The 20,463-nt window shown below is 46.0% G+C and overlaps 8 protein-coding genes across 8 annotated transcripts; 1 reads left to right on the top strand and 7 right to left on the bottom strand.

Moving 5' to 3' along the window:
* Window positions 1–127: 127 nt before the first annotated feature.
* On the bottom strand, window positions 128–937 carry HG536_0A01820 (RNA recognition motif domain-containing protein; the record flags this gene model as incomplete). Its single annotated transcript, XM_037281145.1, has 1 exon — window positions 128–937. The coding sequence occupies one exon, from the start codon at window positions 935–937 to the stop codon at window positions 128–130; it is 810 nt and encodes a 269-aa protein (XP_037137040.1).
* Window positions 938–1,643: 706 nt separating this feature from the next.
* On the bottom strand, window positions 1,644–2,411 carry HG536_0A01810 (60S ribosomal protein eL8; the record flags this gene model as incomplete). Its single annotated transcript, XM_037281144.1, has 1 exon — window positions 1,644–2,411. One exon carries the CDS (start codon window positions 2,409–2,411, stop codon window positions 1,644–1,646), a length of 768 nt encoding a protein of 255 aa, XP_037137039.1.
* A 271-nt stretch (window positions 2,412–2,682) lies between these two features.
* On the bottom strand, window positions 2,683–4,770 carry GUT1 (glycerol kinase; the record flags this gene model as incomplete). Its single annotated transcript, XM_037281143.1, has 1 exon — window positions 2,683–4,770. The coding sequence occupies one exon, from the start codon at window positions 4,768–4,770 to the stop codon at window positions 2,683–2,685; it is 2,088 nt and encodes a 695-aa protein (XP_037137038.1).
* A 1,643-nt stretch (window positions 4,771–6,413) lies between these two features.
* Window positions 6,414–8,465, top strand: FPS1 (Fps1p; the record flags this gene model as incomplete). Its single annotated transcript, XM_037281142.1, has 1 exon — window positions 6,414–8,465. The coding sequence occupies one exon, from the start codon at window positions 6,414–6,416 to the stop codon at window positions 8,463–8,465; it is 2,052 nt and encodes a 683-aa protein (XP_037137037.1).
* A 39-nt stretch (window positions 8,466–8,504) lies between these two features.
* GOS1 (Gos1p) lies at window positions 8,505–9,185 on the bottom strand (the record flags this gene model as incomplete). Its single annotated transcript, XM_037281141.1, has 1 exon — window positions 8,505–9,185. One exon carries the CDS (start codon window positions 9,183–9,185, stop codon window positions 8,505–8,507), a length of 681 nt encoding a protein of 226 aa, XP_037137036.1.
* A 58-nt stretch (window positions 9,186–9,243) lies between these two features.
* ATG10 (E2-like conjugating enzyme) lies at window positions 9,244–9,873 on the bottom strand (the record flags this gene model as incomplete). Its single annotated transcript, XM_037281140.1, has 1 exon — window positions 9,244–9,873. The coding sequence occupies one exon, from the start codon at window positions 9,871–9,873 to the stop codon at window positions 9,244–9,246; it is 630 nt and encodes a 209-aa protein (XP_037137035.1).
* Window positions 9,874–9,969: 96 nt separating this feature from the next.
* SDH2 (succinate dehydrogenase iron-sulfur protein subunit SDH2) lies at window positions 9,970–10,758 on the bottom strand (the record flags this gene model as incomplete). The annotated part of the gene is made up of 1 exon (XM_037281139.1): window positions 9,970–10,758. The coding sequence occupies one exon, from the start codon at window positions 10,756–10,758 to the stop codon at window positions 9,970–9,972; it is 789 nt and encodes a 262-aa protein (XP_037137034.1).
* Window positions 10,759–10,998: 240 nt separating this feature from the next.
* Window positions 10,999–20,316, bottom strand: VPS13 (membrane morphogenesis protein VPS13; the record flags this gene model as incomplete). Its single annotated transcript, XM_037281138.1, has 1 exon — window positions 10,999–20,316. The coding sequence occupies one exon, from the start codon at window positions 20,314–20,316 to the stop codon at window positions 10,999–11,001; it is 9,318 nt and encodes a 3,105-aa protein (XP_037137033.1).
* Between the last annotated feature and the right edge of the window lie 147 nt (window positions 20,317–20,463).

Below are 20,463 nucleotides of genomic sequence, written 5' to 3'. Positions count from 1 at the left end.
AAAATACAGTCACGCTACACGACACTCAAACCCGCCCTGGCAACTCTCACACGCCACATGAGTCCAAATCATAGGCCAATATAGTGCTATTACATGATTTAGTTGTATGAATACACAAAGAGGCGCCTCAGTCCTGCGTTGGGGTCTGCGCAGCCTCCTCTGTAGGGGCCGCTTCACCGGGCTCTTCGCGAGGAGCCCTTAGCGCAGCCACGTCGACCACAATCGGTCTTTCCTGCAGAGTCTTGCCCTGGAATTCTTCTACCATCTTGTTGATGTCTTGCGTACCGGTCAGATTCTCAAAGGTGATGAAAGCGATACCACGGTTCATCTTTTTGCTGAAAAACACGCGTTGGGTCTTGGTATCCTTCATTCTTCTCATTGGCAGCACGACAAGTTCCGGTTTGGTGCCGAAGAACTCTGCTAGCTCCTCCTTGGTAGCAGAATACGGGATGTTATTCACGTACAGTGTGTCGTTGGATCTTTCCATCTCCTCCAAGGGCGTCTTGTCCTTTCTAGGGGGCGCTGGCACCGCAGCGCCGCGGTTGTTAGTGAACTTGGCCCCAGCACGGCCTCCACGACCATTCCCCCGTCTATTTCTCATCCTCTCCTGTCTCTCGGCGTCTCTCTCCTCCTGGGTCAACGCCTTTCTGATGTAAATGCCCTTGTCTTTCACCACCTGCTTGTCGTACTTCTGTTTAATAGCTTCGACATCGATCTTCTGAGGAAACTTCACAAACGCATAACGATTGTAGAACGTACGACCGTCCTTGGTCTTTGACGGGATCTCCACTTCAACTGAACCAAACTCGCCCTCAAACACCTTCTTCAGATCTTCTTCACTGCAGTCTCTAGCGACGTTACCAACAAAGATCGTCGTCTCTGGATCTACAACAGTCACAGTGCTAGCTTCAACAGGCTTGGTCTCTTCAACGGACATATTCTTCTGCTACTTTTTCAAATTTCAAAATTCCGACGTGGCAAAACTCGCTACACTCTCTCGCAACACTCGAATACAACACTAAGGTAACTGCAACTCCAATGGCTATCCGATAGATCACTTATACTGTTGATCTACAAACTACTCTTGCCGTTAACGAAAGACCATTAACGCCACCACTCGTCGCCCCTTGGCCTGCCAGGTCTCCCTTTGATCGCTTTCGACGAATTGCGTGAAAATTTCAAGAATCGCATGCGGGCCACGTGACACATACTCCCAAGAATACTGGATAGTTGGTAACCTGATCTGTTGTATGGTCTATTATACAGGGTGGTAACAGCTTCAAGAGGTATGTAGTGGTTGTACTTATGCGGGATTAAGTCGAGGACCACTTCTGTAACTGGCTTTCTTGCAAATCGATCGACCATCGGTAGCAGCTCCACTTCAATAGAGATGACCTGTTGTTCCGGTGGGTACCAAGCACCCTTCAACATGGCAGGAGCCACTGTAAGGTGTTGGGATTCCTTCCCTGCAACACTTATCTCCTATAATGGGGCGACTCTCGGTAGTTCACTTTTGCAATACTCCTCAGCTTCAACAAAGTAGGTACTGCGCGGATGTGGGTTAAAGTTGTTATTAGAGTAAAAAGTTCAATGCAATTGGGGCAAAATGATATCTATTTCATATATTTTGGTTCGGATTGAACTTAGGCGGAAGCAGCCTTGGCTCTCTTGGCCAACTTAGCTTGGGCCTTGTTACCCATGATACCTCCACCCCAGTGCTTCTTGACCTCGTCGTACTTGTCAGCGAAGTTGGCGTTGACGGTAGAGATGATCTTGGCCAAAGCGGCTTCGTCCTCCTCTCTGACCTCGGTCAAAGCAGCAACGGCAGAAGTCTTTTGGTTGACCAAGGTACCCAACCTGGCCTTACCCTTGACGATGGCGTATGGAACACCCATCTTCTTACACAAAGCTGGCAAGAAGACGACCAACTCAATTGGGTCGACGTCGTTGGCAATCAAAACCAACTTAGCCTTCTTGTTCTCAACCAAGGAGACGACGTGGTTCAAACCGTACTTGACAGCGTATGGCTTTGGAGAAGCCTCTTGTCTGGTCTTACCCTCAGCGATGGCAGCAGCCTCCTTAGTCAATCTTTCCTTCTTTTCAGCAGCAGTCTCTGGTCTGTACTTGTTGAAAAGCTTGAAGGTTTCAGCAGCAGAGTTTCTGTCCAAGGTGTATTGGAATTGAGCAATAGCTGGAGGAACCTTCAATCTAATCGACAAGATCTTCTTTTGTCTTTGAAGTCTGACGTACTCTGGCCATTTCACGTATCTGGACAAGTTTCTCTTTGGTTGAATATCTTGACCAATACCGAAACTCTTTGGAGAAGCGTGAGTCAATGGGTTCTTTGGCTTGCTAGACTTAGAAGCCTTGGAAGCAAATGGTGCTGGAGCAACTTTCTTAACTGGAGCCATCGTTGGTTGGATACGGTTCTAACCTAAGCAGCGGAAAGAAGTTGCAGATGCGTCACTCTAGATATATTACGATTTATAGTGAGGCAGATAATAGTGAAAAAAATAATGATGTGTTGCGTCGTCGGGGCGGTCCAAAATCTGGAAAAAAAAAAGGTATTGAAACGGAGGGTGTACGGATTTCAAAACAGTCACATAAAGAGCCATTAAATCATATACAGATATTACTTAATATTATCGGAAATACACTAGTGGGTCACAAATGAAGTCAATCTCAGTTGTCTGCTTCGTCTATGGAGTTGATAGACGATAGCCAGCCTCTGGATCTCTTTACCGCCTCTTCCCAAATCTTCCACTTTTTCCTTCGCTCGGAGTTTTTGGACTCACTGATAAAGATCTTGAGATCTGGCTTCAGTTCAAGAGGGCATTGCTGGCCCTTTTCGACTCCGTTGTAGAATACGAATTTTTTGACATCACGAAGGTCCTTCCACATGAGACGATCCTTGGGGTCTTTGAATGCCATTTCGGCAGCGATGGCTGCGCCGAGAGCTGTACATTCATGCGTGGGAGATCTTCTGACTTTGATGCAGGGCCCTAAGATATTGGCTTGTATTTGCATCACCTCGTCGGAACGAGACATCCCTCCGTCCACTGCCAAGGTGGACAATATAGACTTTTCATAGGTCTCATCGCTGATTTCCTCCAAGAAGTCTTTATCCTTAACGCCCAGGGCATCGGAGCTCATGGCTTTGAGAATGGCGCGCGCTTGGAAACAGACTCCCTCGACAGCTGCTCTCGCTATGTGTGATGCTGTAGTAAATTGCGACATACCCATGATCGTTGCGCGTGCTTCGGGATCCCAGTAAGGGGCGAACAGTCCGCTGAATGCTGGCACGAAGACGACGCCGCCAGAGTCCGGCACGCGGCTTGCCAACGGTCCGATATCCTCTGCCTTGGGAATCAGCCTCAAGTTATCTCTCAGCCATTGGACCACGGCGCCAGCCACGGCAACGGAACCCTCCAGGGCGAAATGCGGCTTTCTAGCCTCTTCGTCCTCGAGATAAGGAAACCAATAGCCAAACGTTGTCAAAGCACCGTGATGAGAAATAAGCTTAGTGGATCCTGTGTTGTATAGCAGAAAACAGCCCGTACCGTAGGTACACTTAGCAGAACCTGGTTTGAAGGCCAGTTGCCCGACTAAAGAGGCACTCTGATCACCCAACGACCCCTGTATGGGGACTCGAGGGTTTCTGTTGCTGAATTCCTCAAGCAATTCCCAGTCCTGTGGACTAATGTGTTCCTTGGTCACTTGCGGTACGCAGAAATCACCATAGTATTCTGCAGATGACACAATTTTTGGCAAATGAATTTTCTTTCGGTCAATACCCCAATACTCAAGAAGCTCCTCATCGTAATCCAGAGTGTCTAGGTTCATGAAACCGGTACGGGACGCGTTAGTAACATCGGACACAAATGTCTTGCTAGAAGTTAAATGATAAATCAACCACGCGTCGACAGTTCCAAACATAAGGTCACCCTTTTCGTAAGCTTCTGTCACCTTTGGTTCGTTATCGAGCAACCAGCGCAATTTCGAGCATGAGAAGTACGTCGAGTACAGGGGCAGCCCAGTCTTATTTCTGAGACGCGCCTGTTCCTCCTCGCATGTGTTATTTCTCTTCTCAGTAACTATCCCGGCATTTCTGGTGTCATTCCACACTATACCATACTCTACGATTGGCAAACCCGTGCTCTTGGACCACACAAGCGTAGTTTCTCTCATACTTGCAATGCCGATGCAATGAATCCTGTATGGCGGTAATCCATCAGGGATACGTTGGCTGTTGACTTGCTGCGCAAACGCCAATGTCTTGGCGAAGCATTCGACAACGTTGTTCAAGATATTCAACGGTTTGCACTCCACCCAACCGGGCTTGGGAAACCTCAGGGTAGGATCACCAGTTCTCTTGATCAAGTCTTCAATCTCCAAAAACTCATTTTGTTCAATAGCGATACCTTCTGCCGAAAAGATAGGCTGGTTCTCGTCATCAACAGCAAACCTCCGCTTACCAGAAGCCGCGTACTTCTCTTTCGAGGCAGACGTTGAATATTCAATTTGATGTTTAGCGACCTCCTGTCCCAGTCTGTTAAACAGGATGGCGCGCGACGATGTCGTCCCCACATCAATCGCTGCAATCAACGGAATAATTTCATTCACCGTTATCTTCGAATTCTCATCTGCTGTCATATTCCGCAAAGAGTACTGGCTTTTGACGGTGTAATTAGGTCTTTTCCAGACAGTTAATTTTCTTAGTAGCCTTATGCTCCTGGTGGGGAAATGTATTTGAATGCAACGACCAAGCATACCACCAGATAGACATCTTTAATAGTCCTCCGAGATCTTCATCCCACAACGCTCACATACCATGGGTAATACATTCCATGGCCATTGCATCATGGCCACCGTCGCACAAAGGGGCGATGGGCCTGTTCTAGCGTGCGCGAAGCGGTTCCGATGCTCCGGGCACTCGCAGTTCGATTCTAAAGAGATTCCCGCCGCTCGCTTCTGGCCAGCAGAGGACATCTTGGCGCTGGAGGTATGGAACCCATCTTAATGGTATGACTGTTTTTCAACTGCACGGCCACTCTAGGCAACCCCATGAGGAGGGGCAAGCATAGTCACAGTTAATATCACCGGGTTGTTAGGTCGGCAATGCCATGTTTCATCTCCGGGACGGCATGCTATACCTCGAACTGGCAATTCCGTCTTACAGAGCAGCTTGGTACCTACTTTTGGTACCCTAAGGTCCTCATGTCACTGTCACTTAACACTTTAGGAAACTTTCTTGCTGAGACGTGATACCCTAGTTGCTGAAGCTCGCATTGTGCTGTACTATTCACTCACCAGGAAGCAGTACATGCTATTGTCTTTTGCAGGGATGGGCTGATTTGATCCATCACTCCTGCTGTCCACTGGGCATTCCTTATACCTGATAAGTAGCACATTGTATATCAGAATCTCAGGTCAAGAGGGACTTTAGCCGCTGAGAGTTTTACCAGAGCGGATGTTATATAGCAGGTAGTCTTTATCTGGGGCCTCTCTATCATGAGACAGGAGCGGCGCTACCAAACTAAACGTTTTTGCCGCCCAAGTTGAAAAGGATACGTTTCAACTTTTAAGCACAACTCAGGAGGTTTTCAGTGTCCATTTCAGCCGAGTTGACGGTCCTTGGATGCTATCCCAATACTTGATGTGGTTTCCAGCACTATATTGCTCTTTCTCGGCGGCGGAACCCGGTTGCTCAAGCGGTTTGAGGGACGACAGTTTGAAGTGAACTTCGGTAGAAGCATTGTGTGACAAGATCGTTTAATAGAGGCCATTGATAGCAGTTTCTGAAATAAGAAGTGTCCTCTAGTGGTATCTACCTCAAGCCACAGAAATACCCCGGCTGACAGCGGATTTGACAGCAGCCATGGAACCGAGCAGTTGACTATCGTAAGCTCGACTTGAGCTCATTCTCAGTAGCAGTATGCATGCCAGGATAATTAGCCCAGATAACAAAGACGCGGGACTTTCTTTACGCAAGAACAGAAGCCACGAGATGCGATGAGCAGCAAGACAGCTTCGAAGCATACAACTGTCTACAAAGACAATTCGCATAATCAAGAGCAAGGACGGCTGTCGTATCAGAAGAGTTGAAGTTATGCATTCTTAAGAGATTCTGAAGCCGAATCTTTCTTGCGATAATGGATTTTCGCTCGGTTTACTACTAAATTATGACAACTGAATTTACATGTTACTAAAGCAGAATTCATGGTGAGGATAAGCTAAGCAGTTCAACAGTTCATTGACTTTAAAGCCTTAATTGTCCCTCCATTTCGCTGTACTTTTGAGTACGGCTTTTACCGGATTGCCAAGTTCGATCGTACAGAGGAGACAGGTGAAGTTGCGCTTCGGTAGTTGCGTTTTCTTGAAGGAGACTCCCAGGTGCAGACTATTGGTCGAAGATGGGTCGACTGTCCGTCAGTTCGAAGGATTCTGACCATTCAAAGAAAGATCGTGCTCCTAAATCTGCTAATGCAGATACTGATGGTAGAAAGGATAACCCTCAAAAGGCCCTGAACGATTTCTTGGCGGATCCTCAGGCGTTTCCTGACTCCAAGAGGTATCATGATGGTTTGCATGAAACGGATTTTATGGAGGGTAGAAGCCGCAGCAGCAGTAGACATACGCGCAAGAGTTCGGACGGTAATGAAGGCGATGAATATGACTACGAAATGCAAGATTATTGGCCACAGCCGATTACCTCCAGGGGACGCTCAAAGACATCTTACATCCCACAGTACACAATAAGCAATGCTTCTCAGTTCCAAATTCATGAAGTGGTGCCAAACACACAGATGGCCATTTCATCCAGTACAGATACAACCGGTGGCGTGAATGGGAGCTTGCCGGGTACGGAAAATGCTCGTTCAGAACTTAGACCGAGAGGTCAGACGGTCTCATCGAACCTCTTGCATCTCGGAGACATTTTTAAGAACAATGAAGATACTAACTCGCATAATGCATCTACCTCGGGTCCACGATCAAGACATGGGTCGGAAAGCCACAGATCCAATGTCGAAAACTCCTATGCAGCACAGGATGTCGAATCGGATCCTCGCAATGTTCCCATGATGGTTAAACCAAAGACGCTTTACCAGAACCCGCAGACACCAACCGTTTTGCCATCCACTTATCATCCAATCAATAAGTGGTCCACAGTAAAACACAGCTATTTGAAGGAATTCTTGGCCGAGTTTATGGGAACTATGGTGATGGTATTCTTAGGGTCTGCTGTGGTTTGCCAAGTTGTAGCGGCAGGTAAAATACAACAAAATCAATTCAACGAAGCACTCGCCGATCTGAACAACGTACCAGAAGATCTTGTGGCCACTACAAGGACTTTAACAAACATTGTCTCTTCCGTGTCAGGAGGTACATTTGACGATATCGCCTTTGGTTGGGCTGGCGCAGTCGTTATGGGTTACTTCTGTGCTGGTGGTAGTGCGATCTCAGGCGCCCATTTAAATCCATCAATTACGCTTTCCAATTTCATTTTCAGAGGTTTCCCGGCGAAGAAGATACCCTATTACTTTATTGGACAGTTGGCAGGTGGCTTTGCAGGTGCGCTGACCTTGTTCATATTTTACAAAAAGGTTATTCAGGAAGCTTACGATGAATGGTGGAAAGCTGAAAGTGTAGCCTCTATGTTTTGTGTCTTTCCGAAACCTTACCTCTCGTCCTCACGGCAGTTCGTGTCAGAATTCATCTGTACGGCCGTGCTTCAGGCCAGCACCTTTGCTCTGACTGATCCGTATACCTGTCTGTCCTCGGATATCTTTCCATTACTACTGTTTGTGCAGATTTACGTGATCAACGCTTCGATGTCTTACCAGACAGGTGCAGCCATGAACATGGCTCGCGATTTAGGTCCTCGGCTTGCCTTGTATGCCATTGGTTTTGATAGAACTATGCTATGGGTAGCACACAGGCATTTTTTCTGGGTTCCCATGGTAGCTCCATTCCTTGGCTCAATGACTGGAGCCCTGATATATGACGTTTGCATTTACCAAGGGCATGAATCGCCGGTGAACTGGCCCCTATCTGTATACAAAGACATGATACTCAGGGCCTGGTTCAGGAGGCCTGGCTGGAAAAAGAGAAATAGAGGCAGGGCCACATCGGACTTGAGCGATTTCTCTTATGAAGATGACGACGACGACAACCAAGAGCAGCATAGCGCCAACCCATTGACCACTCCGAGGACGAGAACGCTTTCATCAGCTTCGGACATTGAAGAACCACGGCAAAAAGCCGTGCAGTTCAAATCCGTTCAAGGCAGAGGTAAGAGATACTACGGCGGCGTTCCAACCATTCTGGAGGATGAGGATTCCATTGCCACCGCATCCTTAGGAGACGCGACTTCGGACTCGGTGGTACTGTCTGATGCGTCGTCGTCCCTAGATGATCATGACATTAAGACCAGTGATCAACACGCCTATCGAAAGAAGAAGTGATGGCAGGGCACCAATTTGTACATTAGAACAGGTTACATACTACCATGTAAAGAACAGAATCAGGACGCAAATCACTATCACTGTCGCCAATATTATAGCATTCTTCCTCCTCCTGACGCCAATCTTGGTGATCACCTGGTTAATTCCTGGAACCCTCTGCAGAGTTTGTAGCACCCTGTCGTTCGCACTTCGCAAGACCCCACTTTGCCCACTGAATTGGTCCCTGGTCTCCCAGGCCTGAGTGATAAGTCTATCGAGGATGTTGTGAGATTGGTCAACCCTTCTGGTCTCGTTCTGGAAATATTCGTCCTCGTTGCTGCCAGGATTGGCTGCCGCCTCAAGAGCCTCCTGCTGCTGCGCAATATCATTCTTCACATTGAAGAGCAGATTCAATCTGTTTCGCTCCTGCTGAATTGATGATCGAATACTGCGGAAGTTTTTCCAATGCTCCTGTAATACTTCCTTATGGCGCTGCACTTGCGAAAGCTTTGAAGCTGAAATATTCGGATTCTCGTCACATATATGGGTCAAAGTTTCCAGTACATCCTGCCTCTTTGTTAACTTCTCCTCCAGAAGTTTATCCAAATTTTTCTCCTTACCAGTAGGCTCTGAACTAGTTGTCTGAGCAAAGGACGAGTATCGGGAAAGCAGCGAATCGGTTTGGGACTCCAGCGATATGATCTGGCTTCTCACAGTGACAAACGATTGAGTATTCGACATCTAAGCTCTTTTATTCTTTCCTTTATACTCCTAGTGTATTACCTTAGGTCCATTTTTTTTAACTCTTCGCCAACCAGCTGAACAAAAAGATGCTTAGCCATCTGCTCAGATAGTCGTCCTTGAAGTCTAGCTTGTCTCCAACGATCTCAGCGGTGTCGCACGGATGGAACGCGAACCAGGTTTCCTGGGAGCGCGACGAGTTCGAGAAGAGAGCATCTAAACTGACCGTAAAACCGCGATCTATGCCCAGCACCTGTGCAACATCCGTCGGGAACCAGGGAGCAAGAAAGTCAATTCCCTCCTCTTGAGATGCAGCCCTTCGCCAGAGCCTGAATAGCAGCCGCGGCTCCTGGTAGGCGTGCGAGTAGCAGATCTTGAATTCAATACAACACAAGAGAGTGCTATAGGCAATTGACGATGGTAGCGCCGTTCGGAACAAAACTGCACCATCTGCCAGCGAAGGCTGAATGCTGGTGACGAGATCGCTGTTTTTGAGAGCAGAGTCGCATAGACGACGCAGTTGGGCACTGTACTCATCGTAGGTGAGCATTCTTCTTCGTCTTGAGCAGGTATTACAACTTGTTCTTCGGAGCAGCGCCAGCAAATTGATGTATATTGAACAAAACGTTAAAACGACACCACCCTCACAGAGGGCACAGGCTAGTGGCAATGAATAATCGTAATGCATACATATAAATAAGTAGAATAAATATCAAACAAGACACATTTTCCCACGCAGTGGTACCGCTGTATCGGGACGGCCCATCGGTCCGAGCGTTTCAATTCAGTCAGTCGCCATAGCCTTCTTGATTTCAGCGATCGCGTAGCCAGGGTTCAACCCCTTTGGACACGTTCTGGTACAGTTCATGATGGTGTGGCATCTGTACAGCGACATAGAGTTCTGCAACATGCTCTTTCTCACAGCGGAGGCTTCGTCTCTGGAGTCAATCAACCAACGGTACGCCTGCATCAAGACGGCCGGGCCCAGATACTGCTCCTGGTTCCACCAGTACGAAGGGCAAGAGGTCGAGCAGCACGCACACAGGATACACTCGTAGAGCCCGTCCAGCTTCTTGCGGTCCTCAACGCTCTGCAACACCTCCTTGCCGTCCGCTGGGAACGTAGAGCGCTGCAAATACGGCTGGATCGACTTGTACTGCTGGTAGAAGTTCGTCAAATCCGGCACAAGGTCCTTGACGATGTACATGTGCGGCAAAGGATAGATTTTCAGGTCCTTGGTGTGATCCTGGTCAATCTTACACAAACAGGCAAGCGTGTTTCTGCCTCCGATGTTCATAGCACACGACCCGCAGATACCCTCTCTGCACGATCTTCTCAAAGTCAACGTAGAATCCTGTTGATCCTTAATCTTCAAAAGCGCATCCAAGACCATAGGTCCGCAGTCATCCAAATCCACTTGGTAGCTCTGCAAACGTGGCTTCTCAGCTGGTTTGTCCGGATTCCATCTATAAACCTTAAATGTCTTCAACCGTGGCGCCGCTCCGGCTGTTGCCAGGCCTCTCCTGCAAATATTACCAGCTACACTCTTCGTCAAAACACCGCTCATCATCATACTCGGCCTCCAGTGGCAAACCAGTCAATCTACCTTACAACCCACCTTGGCTTGCACATTCCGAACGCTGCCAGAACCTCTTACCTTATATACTCGCGAAAATCTCCGGGGTTGAAAAAGCTGGAAAATTTCGGAGCCGATAAGGCGGTCGTTATGTACGGCAATCTGAAAATATCGAAATAATACCAATATAATGGCTAAGAGTATGGTATTTGAAGATATGGATTGAGGCTGTATGGGTCATAGTGTTGCCTCGCAGTATTTGTTGAACTCGGTGACGGCTATGGCAATGTGCTTGTACATGTGTTTTCTCTCTTGCGTGTCTGAGATGGGGATGAAGTACTCGGACTTGGACTTGAGTCTGATGTGGATTCCGCCACGCTGTAGGATGATTCCCTGGATGCCGTAGTAGTCGGTGACCCACATGGTCTCCTGAGAGGCGATGTTCATCTCGATGATGTGTTCCATGGAGACGAGGACGGCGAGTTCTCGGCCGGGCAGGACGACGTGGGTCAAATAGTTGTCGTTCATGAACAGGCCACCGTCGAGGGATTTGAGCCAGTACTGGCCCTGGGCGTCCATGAGGTTGAACGGCCTGATGATCTTCTCGTGATAGTCGACGTAGCGGGGCAGTCTCACACGCATCGATGAGGGCCCGTCTAGCGCGGAAGCAGTGCTTTTGACGCCCTGGCTGAGGTTGCTGGTTAGGTCAAGGAAGCCGATGGCAGTCTTGGTTGGGAGGCCGAAGAGGCCCTTTCCGAGGCCCTTGATGAAGCCGGCAGCACCCTCCTTCTGGGCTCCGTTCATGGGGTCAAGCGCCATTCCGGTAAAACCGCTTCCGACGGTGTTAACAAACGTCTGGGCAGACGAGGAGATCAGGCTCCTCCTGTTGGCATTCATTCTCTGCTGTAGCCTTCTCTTCTCTTGAAACTCCTGGTCCTGCGTGAATGACAAACCTTTGGCCATCGACCCAGTGAATTTGGCCATGCTGTCGGATAATCCGAATACGGTCTTCTTGGCGAAACTTAGACCTCCTTTGGCTAGATGAATTCCCAGCTCCTGTGGTCTATCATTCATCATGTAGCCCTGGTATGGCTCGTAAAAGATATCCCAAACACCTGAACTGATGGTGTTGAAGAGTCCCACTGGGTTGCCAAGGAAATCGGCAGATCCTAATATCTTGTGAATCTGGTAGAAAAACTGCTGTCCATAGTGAGTTTGAACGGCTTGCAGTAGTGTGTCGATCGGTACCCTCACGTTGGCCATGTATAAGGAGTTTAATTTGATGGGGGCGTCGTTCACATTGGCCAGCGTCATAGTCAGCATGTCAATTAAGAACAATATGGCGCCTCCGGATTCCAAACCAAGTCTGTTTTGTTCGCTTTCGAGGAAATTATGCTGATCTGATCTAACAAAGGAAATGTGTAGGAGCATGGGTTGAACGTGGAATATCTCAAAATACATGTCTTCTGCAAACTTGATATCTTTGCACTCCGGTAATGTGATTGTATCACTATAATGAGTTTGTGTTGCGTACTTATTCCAAACGGCACCCGGGAATTTACCAAAGTCCAACAGAGAAATGAGTAATTCTTCATCCAATTGTATCGAAAGCTCCTGGAGTAGTAGGGTTGCATGCTTAAAGTACTTTAATCCATGCGAATCATCCTTCACTTTCGAAATCGATCCCGAAATCACAGGATGATTCTCAACCTCTTGAGCTGTATTTAATACGGTCGCAGGGTACATCACATTTTCGAACGGGCTACTAAAAAGCTGATTATCGATCTGAACCCACTTCAATTTCCAGCTGAAGGTTTGATATAGATCGGACTCGTTATAGCGCAACTCCAGACCATTAGCATAGACGTACAAGATTTCCTGCAACGAAGCATTGATTAAGGAAATCCCAACACCCTTTAACGATACCATGATCTTTTTCTGGAAGTTTTTATCCTCTTCTTCAGCTTCAAATCCGTCAGCGCTGCTGTTTACCGATAGTGATGAAGAAGTCTTCTTTGATCTTAATTTGTAAAGACTCACTGCTGGATTGTATTTTGTTATGACCAGCGCCTGCGTTGGTCCATCCGCAACTACGTTCAAATCCACAGTAATTGTATCTTCATTAGCAAGTTTAGCTGGGAGCCTCATAGGCTTGAGATTCCCAATCTCTGCCAGTTGTATTTCTCTTCTCAGGCCCCTGGCTGTTATGACAATCTTTTTCTGTCTGGCCGCCGGATAATCCCATGCATAAGGCATGACGCTCTTAGGAGGTAGCCTGTAGTAGAGTGGCTTATATTCAATTTCGTCAAGCTCATCAAAACTGTCATAGTCATAGTAGTCGTCTATCACGCGGGGGTCTCTCTGGTAGAAAATGAACTCCTGGTCACTGAAATTTCTAATAGAATAGGGCCAACGGTTGTTAGCGTCTTTCAACCTGATGAATACGGTAGCATTTTCGAGAATGATCTCCACTTTGAGAAGCATATGAGTGGAGTCCTGCTTTAGTACTTTCAAATACGTCAACCCAATATCTTTAATGAAGAATGGCGCGGACCAGTCACAGTTAACGCCTAGAAACTTTATCATCAACTGCTTATTGACTATGTTCCTCATTTTGTACAGGGGCTTGGTATGATCAGCATCGAGTTGGGAGACGTTCGTCGAACCTAGTTCACATATCTCGATTGGCAAGTTCAAACAATTATGAATGATGTACCGAGGCGCAATCTCAACAATCTTGCTAAAAACATACTGCCCTTCACCCTCTGATATAGTCACTCCGAGATTTGATTCCTGCTCCTTGTTTGGAATGTTCACAACTGCGTCCAACGACTGTCCAATGGCGTCGAAAGAGAGAGGCAAACTCCAATCCGACTCTTTGAATCTGATAGACGCCCGATTTTTATTATGGCCATCCGTTTCAAAGGAAAACATTTTTGGCGCCGTGTAATGTTGACTTCCGGACGTTTGAACCTTGATCTGAGCAATGTTTGTACGATCTCCCTGTATATACAAGTCCTTGTCAGTCCTGTTGAAGATGATATATGGAGCAGATATCTTCAAGATCTTTGCTCTAGTTCCTTCAACGGTCTGGTAATGAAGGGCTGCGCGGAAAGTCTGCACCCCAGCAAGTTTGGTAGTTATTTGTGTCTCTGGCTTTAAAGAGCTGCGAGCAGCAGTATTGACAATAGAGGGTTTTGAAAGTGGTGCATCGTCGACCAACGGTTGTATGCTGAGTAAAAGGAAGTTATCCAAGGACACATCGTGAATAGGCACTCTCGAACTCTTCTTCAGCAGCGTCAAATTTCTATGCTCTTGTCTCTTATCATAGAGTGTGAATTTTAAATCACTTGATAACAGATTCTCTATCACTAAAGGTGGAGACACGATTATCTTCATTCGGGGATATATTTTAGCCAATGGTTCTTTGGCATCAAACTTCCCATTAACTTCGAGGTAGAACTTTCTATTTGGATCTGAGATTGATCTGCACTCTACCGATAAAGAGGATTTTAACAAATCGCGCCATGATATGACTTGTTCGGACCAATCGTAATCTTCCTCAGTCGATGGCTTGATCCGCAGCTTTGAATCATAGGAATAGCTTACGGGTACTGAATGCGTTTTGGACGGATCAATTGCGCTAATTACAGGTTCCAAATCATGAGACTCTACCTTCAGTAGCACTGGTATCGAAGTGGCATTCTCCATAACTAAGGTAGATCTAAAAGTTATGACCTTAACGTTGTCGTCACCCAATTGCAATTCGCAAGTCAAACGATTGTGAACATGGTTCACAGCAGGTTGTAGCACAAAAAGAAATTCTCCTTCTTGCGTTGCGTCAATTTTCATAGTGGTCTTATAGTTTGATCCTGCTACTACAGCGGCTAAGTTACAACCTTTGCTGTCGACGTCAAGCTTCTCTCTAACTGTTCGCCAATCTTCAAATTCCCATGGTATGGTGCCCCTTGCCTTCAAAGTCGTAAATCCCCTTCGTTCTTCGCCGTCATCTGTGGCTATCCATATCTCTAAATCGAACTCCGTGTCGTTAATAATTCTATATGGCTTTTGAGCACCTCTCGAGCTTATATTGATATCACCTGTCAAGGTACTTGGAATTTGCGATAACATCGCTATAGTTCTTGAAGATAGCGTCAATTCTGCCACTTTTCTTGATACAGCGTCGAATCGAATAAGAGCATCCCGCTCAGATCCCTTCGAAAGATGAAAGGAGATTGGGAATTCTTCAATCAAGGGCTCCCAACTCGATCTGGAATAGTTAAAAACGTTGACGTACGTCTCTAAAGTAGCGAGAGCATCGATGTCCGTTGACCAATTTTTTGCTGACGCCTGAAATGGGTTGACATTCATGTCCAAAATTGGTAGCTCATGCACATCGCCAATAAGCAGTAGTCTAAGACCTCCAAAATCAGCCTCTAACTTCTCCCCGCGAGTCACAATATCGACTTGAGTCGCTCGCCTAACGTCGTGATGGGAGCTTGCATTTAATGAAGAGACAAAGCTGGGAGCGTATCTTGAGAGCTTCTTCTCAAACTCCTTCGAGAACGCGCCGTAAGTAGAAACCTCATCGTTTGCAGATGCAGCGTTCGAACCGTCGCTCATTTGCGACATGAGTCGATTAAAGATTAGCATCGCCAGACGGATATCTCTCAAAGAAATACTTAAAATTAAAGGCTCCACTGATACCTGGACGTTAGTCAACAATCTCTCTGGTGTTGAGTTCCTTTTGTCTATGACTATCGATGAGGAAAATTCATCTAGCAGCCGAACTCTCTGTTCACTATCAGAGTTCATTCTCACAAATGACATCCCAACGTTGTTGGCGGATAAAGCTGTTATATTTTGATCAGACAATAGAAACTGTCCAACATTGAAGACTACAGCTTCTGACTTCAAATCCGAGGGATCAGCAAGCAATATCACAGCCGCATTGACAACGTTTAGCGAATAATGAAGCTTCGTTTCACTCCCGAGAGTTCCCATATTGGTAGGAGCTGCATTCAAATCACCATAACCAGGTGTGTCAATCTCGACTTGTGCTGATTGGCTAGTGAATGCCAAATCACAAAAGTGTTGCAGGGCAAATAAATAGTCCATTGCCAATATAATCTGTGGACTGTCGATCGTGACCGATAAATTAATCAACTTCCCTTCGCTCAAGTTCTTAGCAGTTATCGAGCTCATGAACTGATAATTTTCGTTTACAACCTTAGGAATTAACTCGGTGTGTTTATTATCCTTCTTATCTCTTATATCGACCACTGCAAAGGTGGCTATATGGGATTCTGCTTCTCCTGTTCCATCATTGTTGTACTTGGCCTTCAAAGCTAAATCGTGAAAGGTTAGTACAGTCAGACCCTTTTTATCTAATTTAGTCGCCTTTGCGGTATCATTGAACAGCGTCAGTGAAACTTCAGGGGCTTCAAACTGAAAGTCTAGTTTCAAACCCTCCAATTGCTTCTGGTCTGACTCAACGTCAACGGGTGACGGGGAGCCAAGGTTCGTGCTGGCTACCGCGCTCTCTCCGAAAGTGTCGGCATATATTTCGTCCCCTCCAAGTTCCTCAGAGGTAGGTTCGGTTATGTCAAAAGCAGCGGTTACCTTCTCGGAGATGCTAACCAAGTAACGCAGTTGTAGTTCTGTGAGCGATGTCTTTAAGGGATCAAAATAACCTTTAATTTTGAACTCTGGATATGTGAGGGCTGCCATTTGGTCATGTTCAACATCGAAAGTTAAGCACATATTGTCAATCATGTGCAAAAGCTGGTGATCACCATTTTCTAGGCTGAAGTTGGACAAGAGTTGACCTTCCCTCAAACCTAACTTTATGTGATTGACTTTGTGCGAGTCTGCGAGATCATGGAACTCGTTTTGAATGAAAAACTCTCCCAGATAAAATTTCATGCTATCGTAGATATCATTGCGGGGATCGATCAGTTTTGGGAACTCAATTATAGGTGCTTTTATGAGTATATCCATTTTTAAATTGTTGACTGACTCAATCGATGGAGCTTGGTCGTAGGCCAGTTCACGCGCCTTATCGAATAACTTCTTCAGCTTTTGAAGCTTATAAAAGAAGTTGACAAGCTTATTGATAGAATGCTCAATGAAATTAATATGCAACGAGCCCGTAGTGTATTTTAAGACTGAGTCGTAGTTGTTCGGGTTATTGGCCGGATCAAAAGTCTCATACGTTAGTTCAGCGAGCTCAGCATCACTCATTGTGATCACTCTTCGGAAAATGGAATCTCTAGGTAAACCACCGGAGACCTCATCGGTGAGTTCCAGTCCTCCCAACCTCATATTGACTTTCATTTTTTCAGGCAGTAGGAACATTGTAAACTCTCCTGCTGATAGCACTAAAGTCGCTAGTTTTAAAGAATCATCATTGAATATGATCACAATACCTGCCATATCAACCGCTAAATTGATCTTTTGTGGGGCATCCTCTCGATTTTCTCTATTATGTCTCAGGACGTCAGCCGGTACTTCAGGAGTCGATGGATCTGTAAAAGTGGTTAAAGCAAAGTTCATCAAAGTAAGGATTGATTTTGGGGTCAAAACAACTCGTAACTGCTCCATATTAATGTTAACGTCTTGATCGAAAACTTCGATATGTAAGTCATCATGAAGCACTATTCTCTGTTTCCGATTATAATCGACGGTAAAGAGATCCTTTTCCTTGTCAGGTTCAGCGGCTCCGGACGAAATCAAGTACCGAAACTCATCATTATTGGTTTGTTCAATGAAGTCCATAACACTTACAGAATGAACGTTAAGCTTCATCTCTATTTCTTTAGCTTTCTTCACTAAAATCAATTTCACCTTATCTCCTAGGAAGTCAAGCAATTTTTTGCAGCTCATGGATCCGTTGTCCAGACATTTGTAGAGCGAGATCTGTATAGAGTCCACTTCAAATTGAAGCTGGAACAGCTTTTGAGCAATCTGTGCCGGAGTCATTTTCTCAAGGGCCTGCATTGTATTTTTAAGCTGAATTTGTAATTTTTTGTCTTCGTTTCCCATCGTAGCGTATTGCTCTTTGAAATCAATATCTGATTCGAAGTCTGTAAAATTGGGGATAGACTTTTCAAGAAGTTGCATGATAACCTTATATTGATAGTCGTTCAATGAAAGATCCAACTTCTGAAGATGTCCAAAAGCTTTTGCTCTTGGAAGATTATATGCTCTGGGCAGAATTGAGATGTCAAGAGTAAGTTCCAGTAGCAGCCCACTCAAGATGCTATACTGAACACCCTCTGCAGAACCATTCAGGCTTGAAATGGTAGAACGAACATCAGGACCAACAAGTATCTGAGTATCCTGCAGATATAACTGGAACCTATCGAACATGAGACCTTTCAGCTCCAAATCATCAATCTTGTCGTACTCCTCAGGGCTCATCTGCCTGATTTGCTCAATCCTCTGTTTAGGCACCAGATCACTCACAAGCGCTATATGTCCCGCATCGATGACTGCACAAGGAGTGTCCCAAACATGAGGATCTAAAGGTATAATAATTAAGGGAGCCTGGAGATCGAGAGTTATATTTGCCGTCTTGTGCTCTTCTAATAACGATTCAAGCCCCATTCTTGTTTGAGTAGTCCATCCTTCAACGGTTGCCTCGGCGGCGTTGATGATGGCAGTTATTGTTTCCATATGCTGCTTCGGTGGATTGAAAAAGTGAATAATTTCGTTGATGAAATGTACGTGGTAGAATATGGTCATCCCACGCAATGTAATGTCCACTTTAGAATCAGCAGATTCGTCCAAGGGGTTAGACTCAAAGAGAGCTTTGAGTAGTGGTTCGGGATTTCCCTCGGCATCAACGAGATCATCAGATTTAATATTTTTCACGCTGACGATATGTTTGTAAAGAGTATTTGGAGAACCATCCTCAATCTTGAACTCATGCAGCTTGAAAGATGCTAGGAACGAGCCGGTTCGCTGCAAAAACTCAAGTTCGCAATTTTGGAATATGATCTCGCCCAACTGCGTGCAGTGAGCTCTGTTCTTAATTGTAAAAGCACCTTTCTTTAACAAACCCGTTATCTTCACGGTTGTCCTGTCTTTTGGTATCTGTGTCTCTATTTCGTTACTTTCGTCAAATTCAATGGCATCATACAACTCTTGTCTCTGTTCATCAGTGAGAAGAAGATCCTCCGCTTTATTGTTTGTGTCTTTTCCGCCTCCCCACCATGACGACAACCAGCCTCCAGGACCGCTAGTTTGTTGCTGAGGGATTGACGATGCGGCATCGCGTGTGGTCAATCTCTTCTTGGCATATTCCTTCTTCGCAACTGACCGGAATAGTATCAACGAATCAAAATCAAGAACCCTGTGTAGCTCATCCAACTTCTTCTCGTCCTCTTGAGAAGGTAACTTTTGATCTATGTTGCCCTGTTGAAGCTTCTTCATCCAAAGCTGGATGTAAAGCCTTCTTTGCTCGCATCTTTGCTTGATATGATCCCATGTCCATGCCTCATTCTTCTCATGAATTTCATCCAAGACACAAGAAGCGACGTACTTGAACCATCCGCTCGGATTTTCATTAGTAGAATAGTCCGGTCTTTTTTTCTTGAACTTCTGGGTCTTCTGACTCAAGTGCAAACTGGAAATAGTGTGAAGAATATCCGCATATTCAGAGTCATCCAGCTCGAATCCCAACTCATCAAACAGAACGTTCAGTTCAATATGCGGTCTCTCTGGAGTCGAACCCAGCTTATTGACACTGAGTCTCCCTGACCCTGTCACGGGTTTAAGAATATATTGAAAACTGGGGATCGCTTTGCCTCCAGTGGCCACGGCGTTCTTAAATTTCGATATCAGGATATCGTGATCCAGGATATCGTCCTCTTCCTCTATCGTAACAGCTTTGGTATTCCAATACAGACACAAAGAGTTCAACGTCACGAGCTTATGCGTCACATCCTGCGTCATCGATATAAAACTGGGAGTCCAACCAGCATCGGTCGAAACCGCGGAGAGCTCGCTTAGCGTTATACCGATCGAACATGGCCCCTTAGACAAGACCTGACTCATATCCTCGTATCTTACATGAATATTCTTGATTGTAACCTGCAGGTTATCCACTATCTTTGTCATGAGTGACTGCATGAAGGATTCATTCTCGTTGCCCTGACCGTTCGGGTTCTCTGCAGCCGATCGCGCCTGATTTGCCAGCTCCCACTCTGCCAGTTTATGCAATTTGACCCGCAAATCGCGCTCTATCTGCTCTTCCGAGTGCATCGATGCATTATCTCTCGGCGTACAAAGCAGATAGCAATCCTCGATGCTGATCTTAACCGGCTTGTTCTTCAGACTAGACCACGGTACGGTCAGTAGAAGCTCCCCGAGCACTCCGAACTTAACATCTACCGGTAGGCTCAAACCGTCTAAGGAGTCCTTTCTCAGTTTCAAGTTTGTCAACCTCACATTACCACTCCATATACCGAGGTTCAGCTGTGTCGGATCAAAATTCTCAACATAGGATCCTAGTATCCTGTTAAGCAAAGTAGCCGCCAATGATTCCAACATCGTTGCTACAGCGGCTTTCCTCGAACTTTATATGTGGATGATTAGGTCTAGACATGATCGAAGTTCCCTTTATTCCTTTATTTACGGTGTCTTTTTGCCCAAGAATCTTAGTCCTTACCCGAACAGCTACCGCCACCGGATTATATA

The sequence above is a fragment of the Torulaspora globosa genome, chromosome 1 (genome assembly GCF_014133895.1).
Source record: "Torulaspora globosa chromosome 1, complete sequence".
NCBI lineage: Eukaryota > Fungi > Ascomycota > Saccharomycetes > Saccharomycetales > Saccharomycetaceae > Torulaspora > Torulaspora globosa.
The sequence above is the reverse complement of the archived record's forward strand: the minus strand, read 5'-3'. Positions and strand labels throughout refer to the sequence as shown.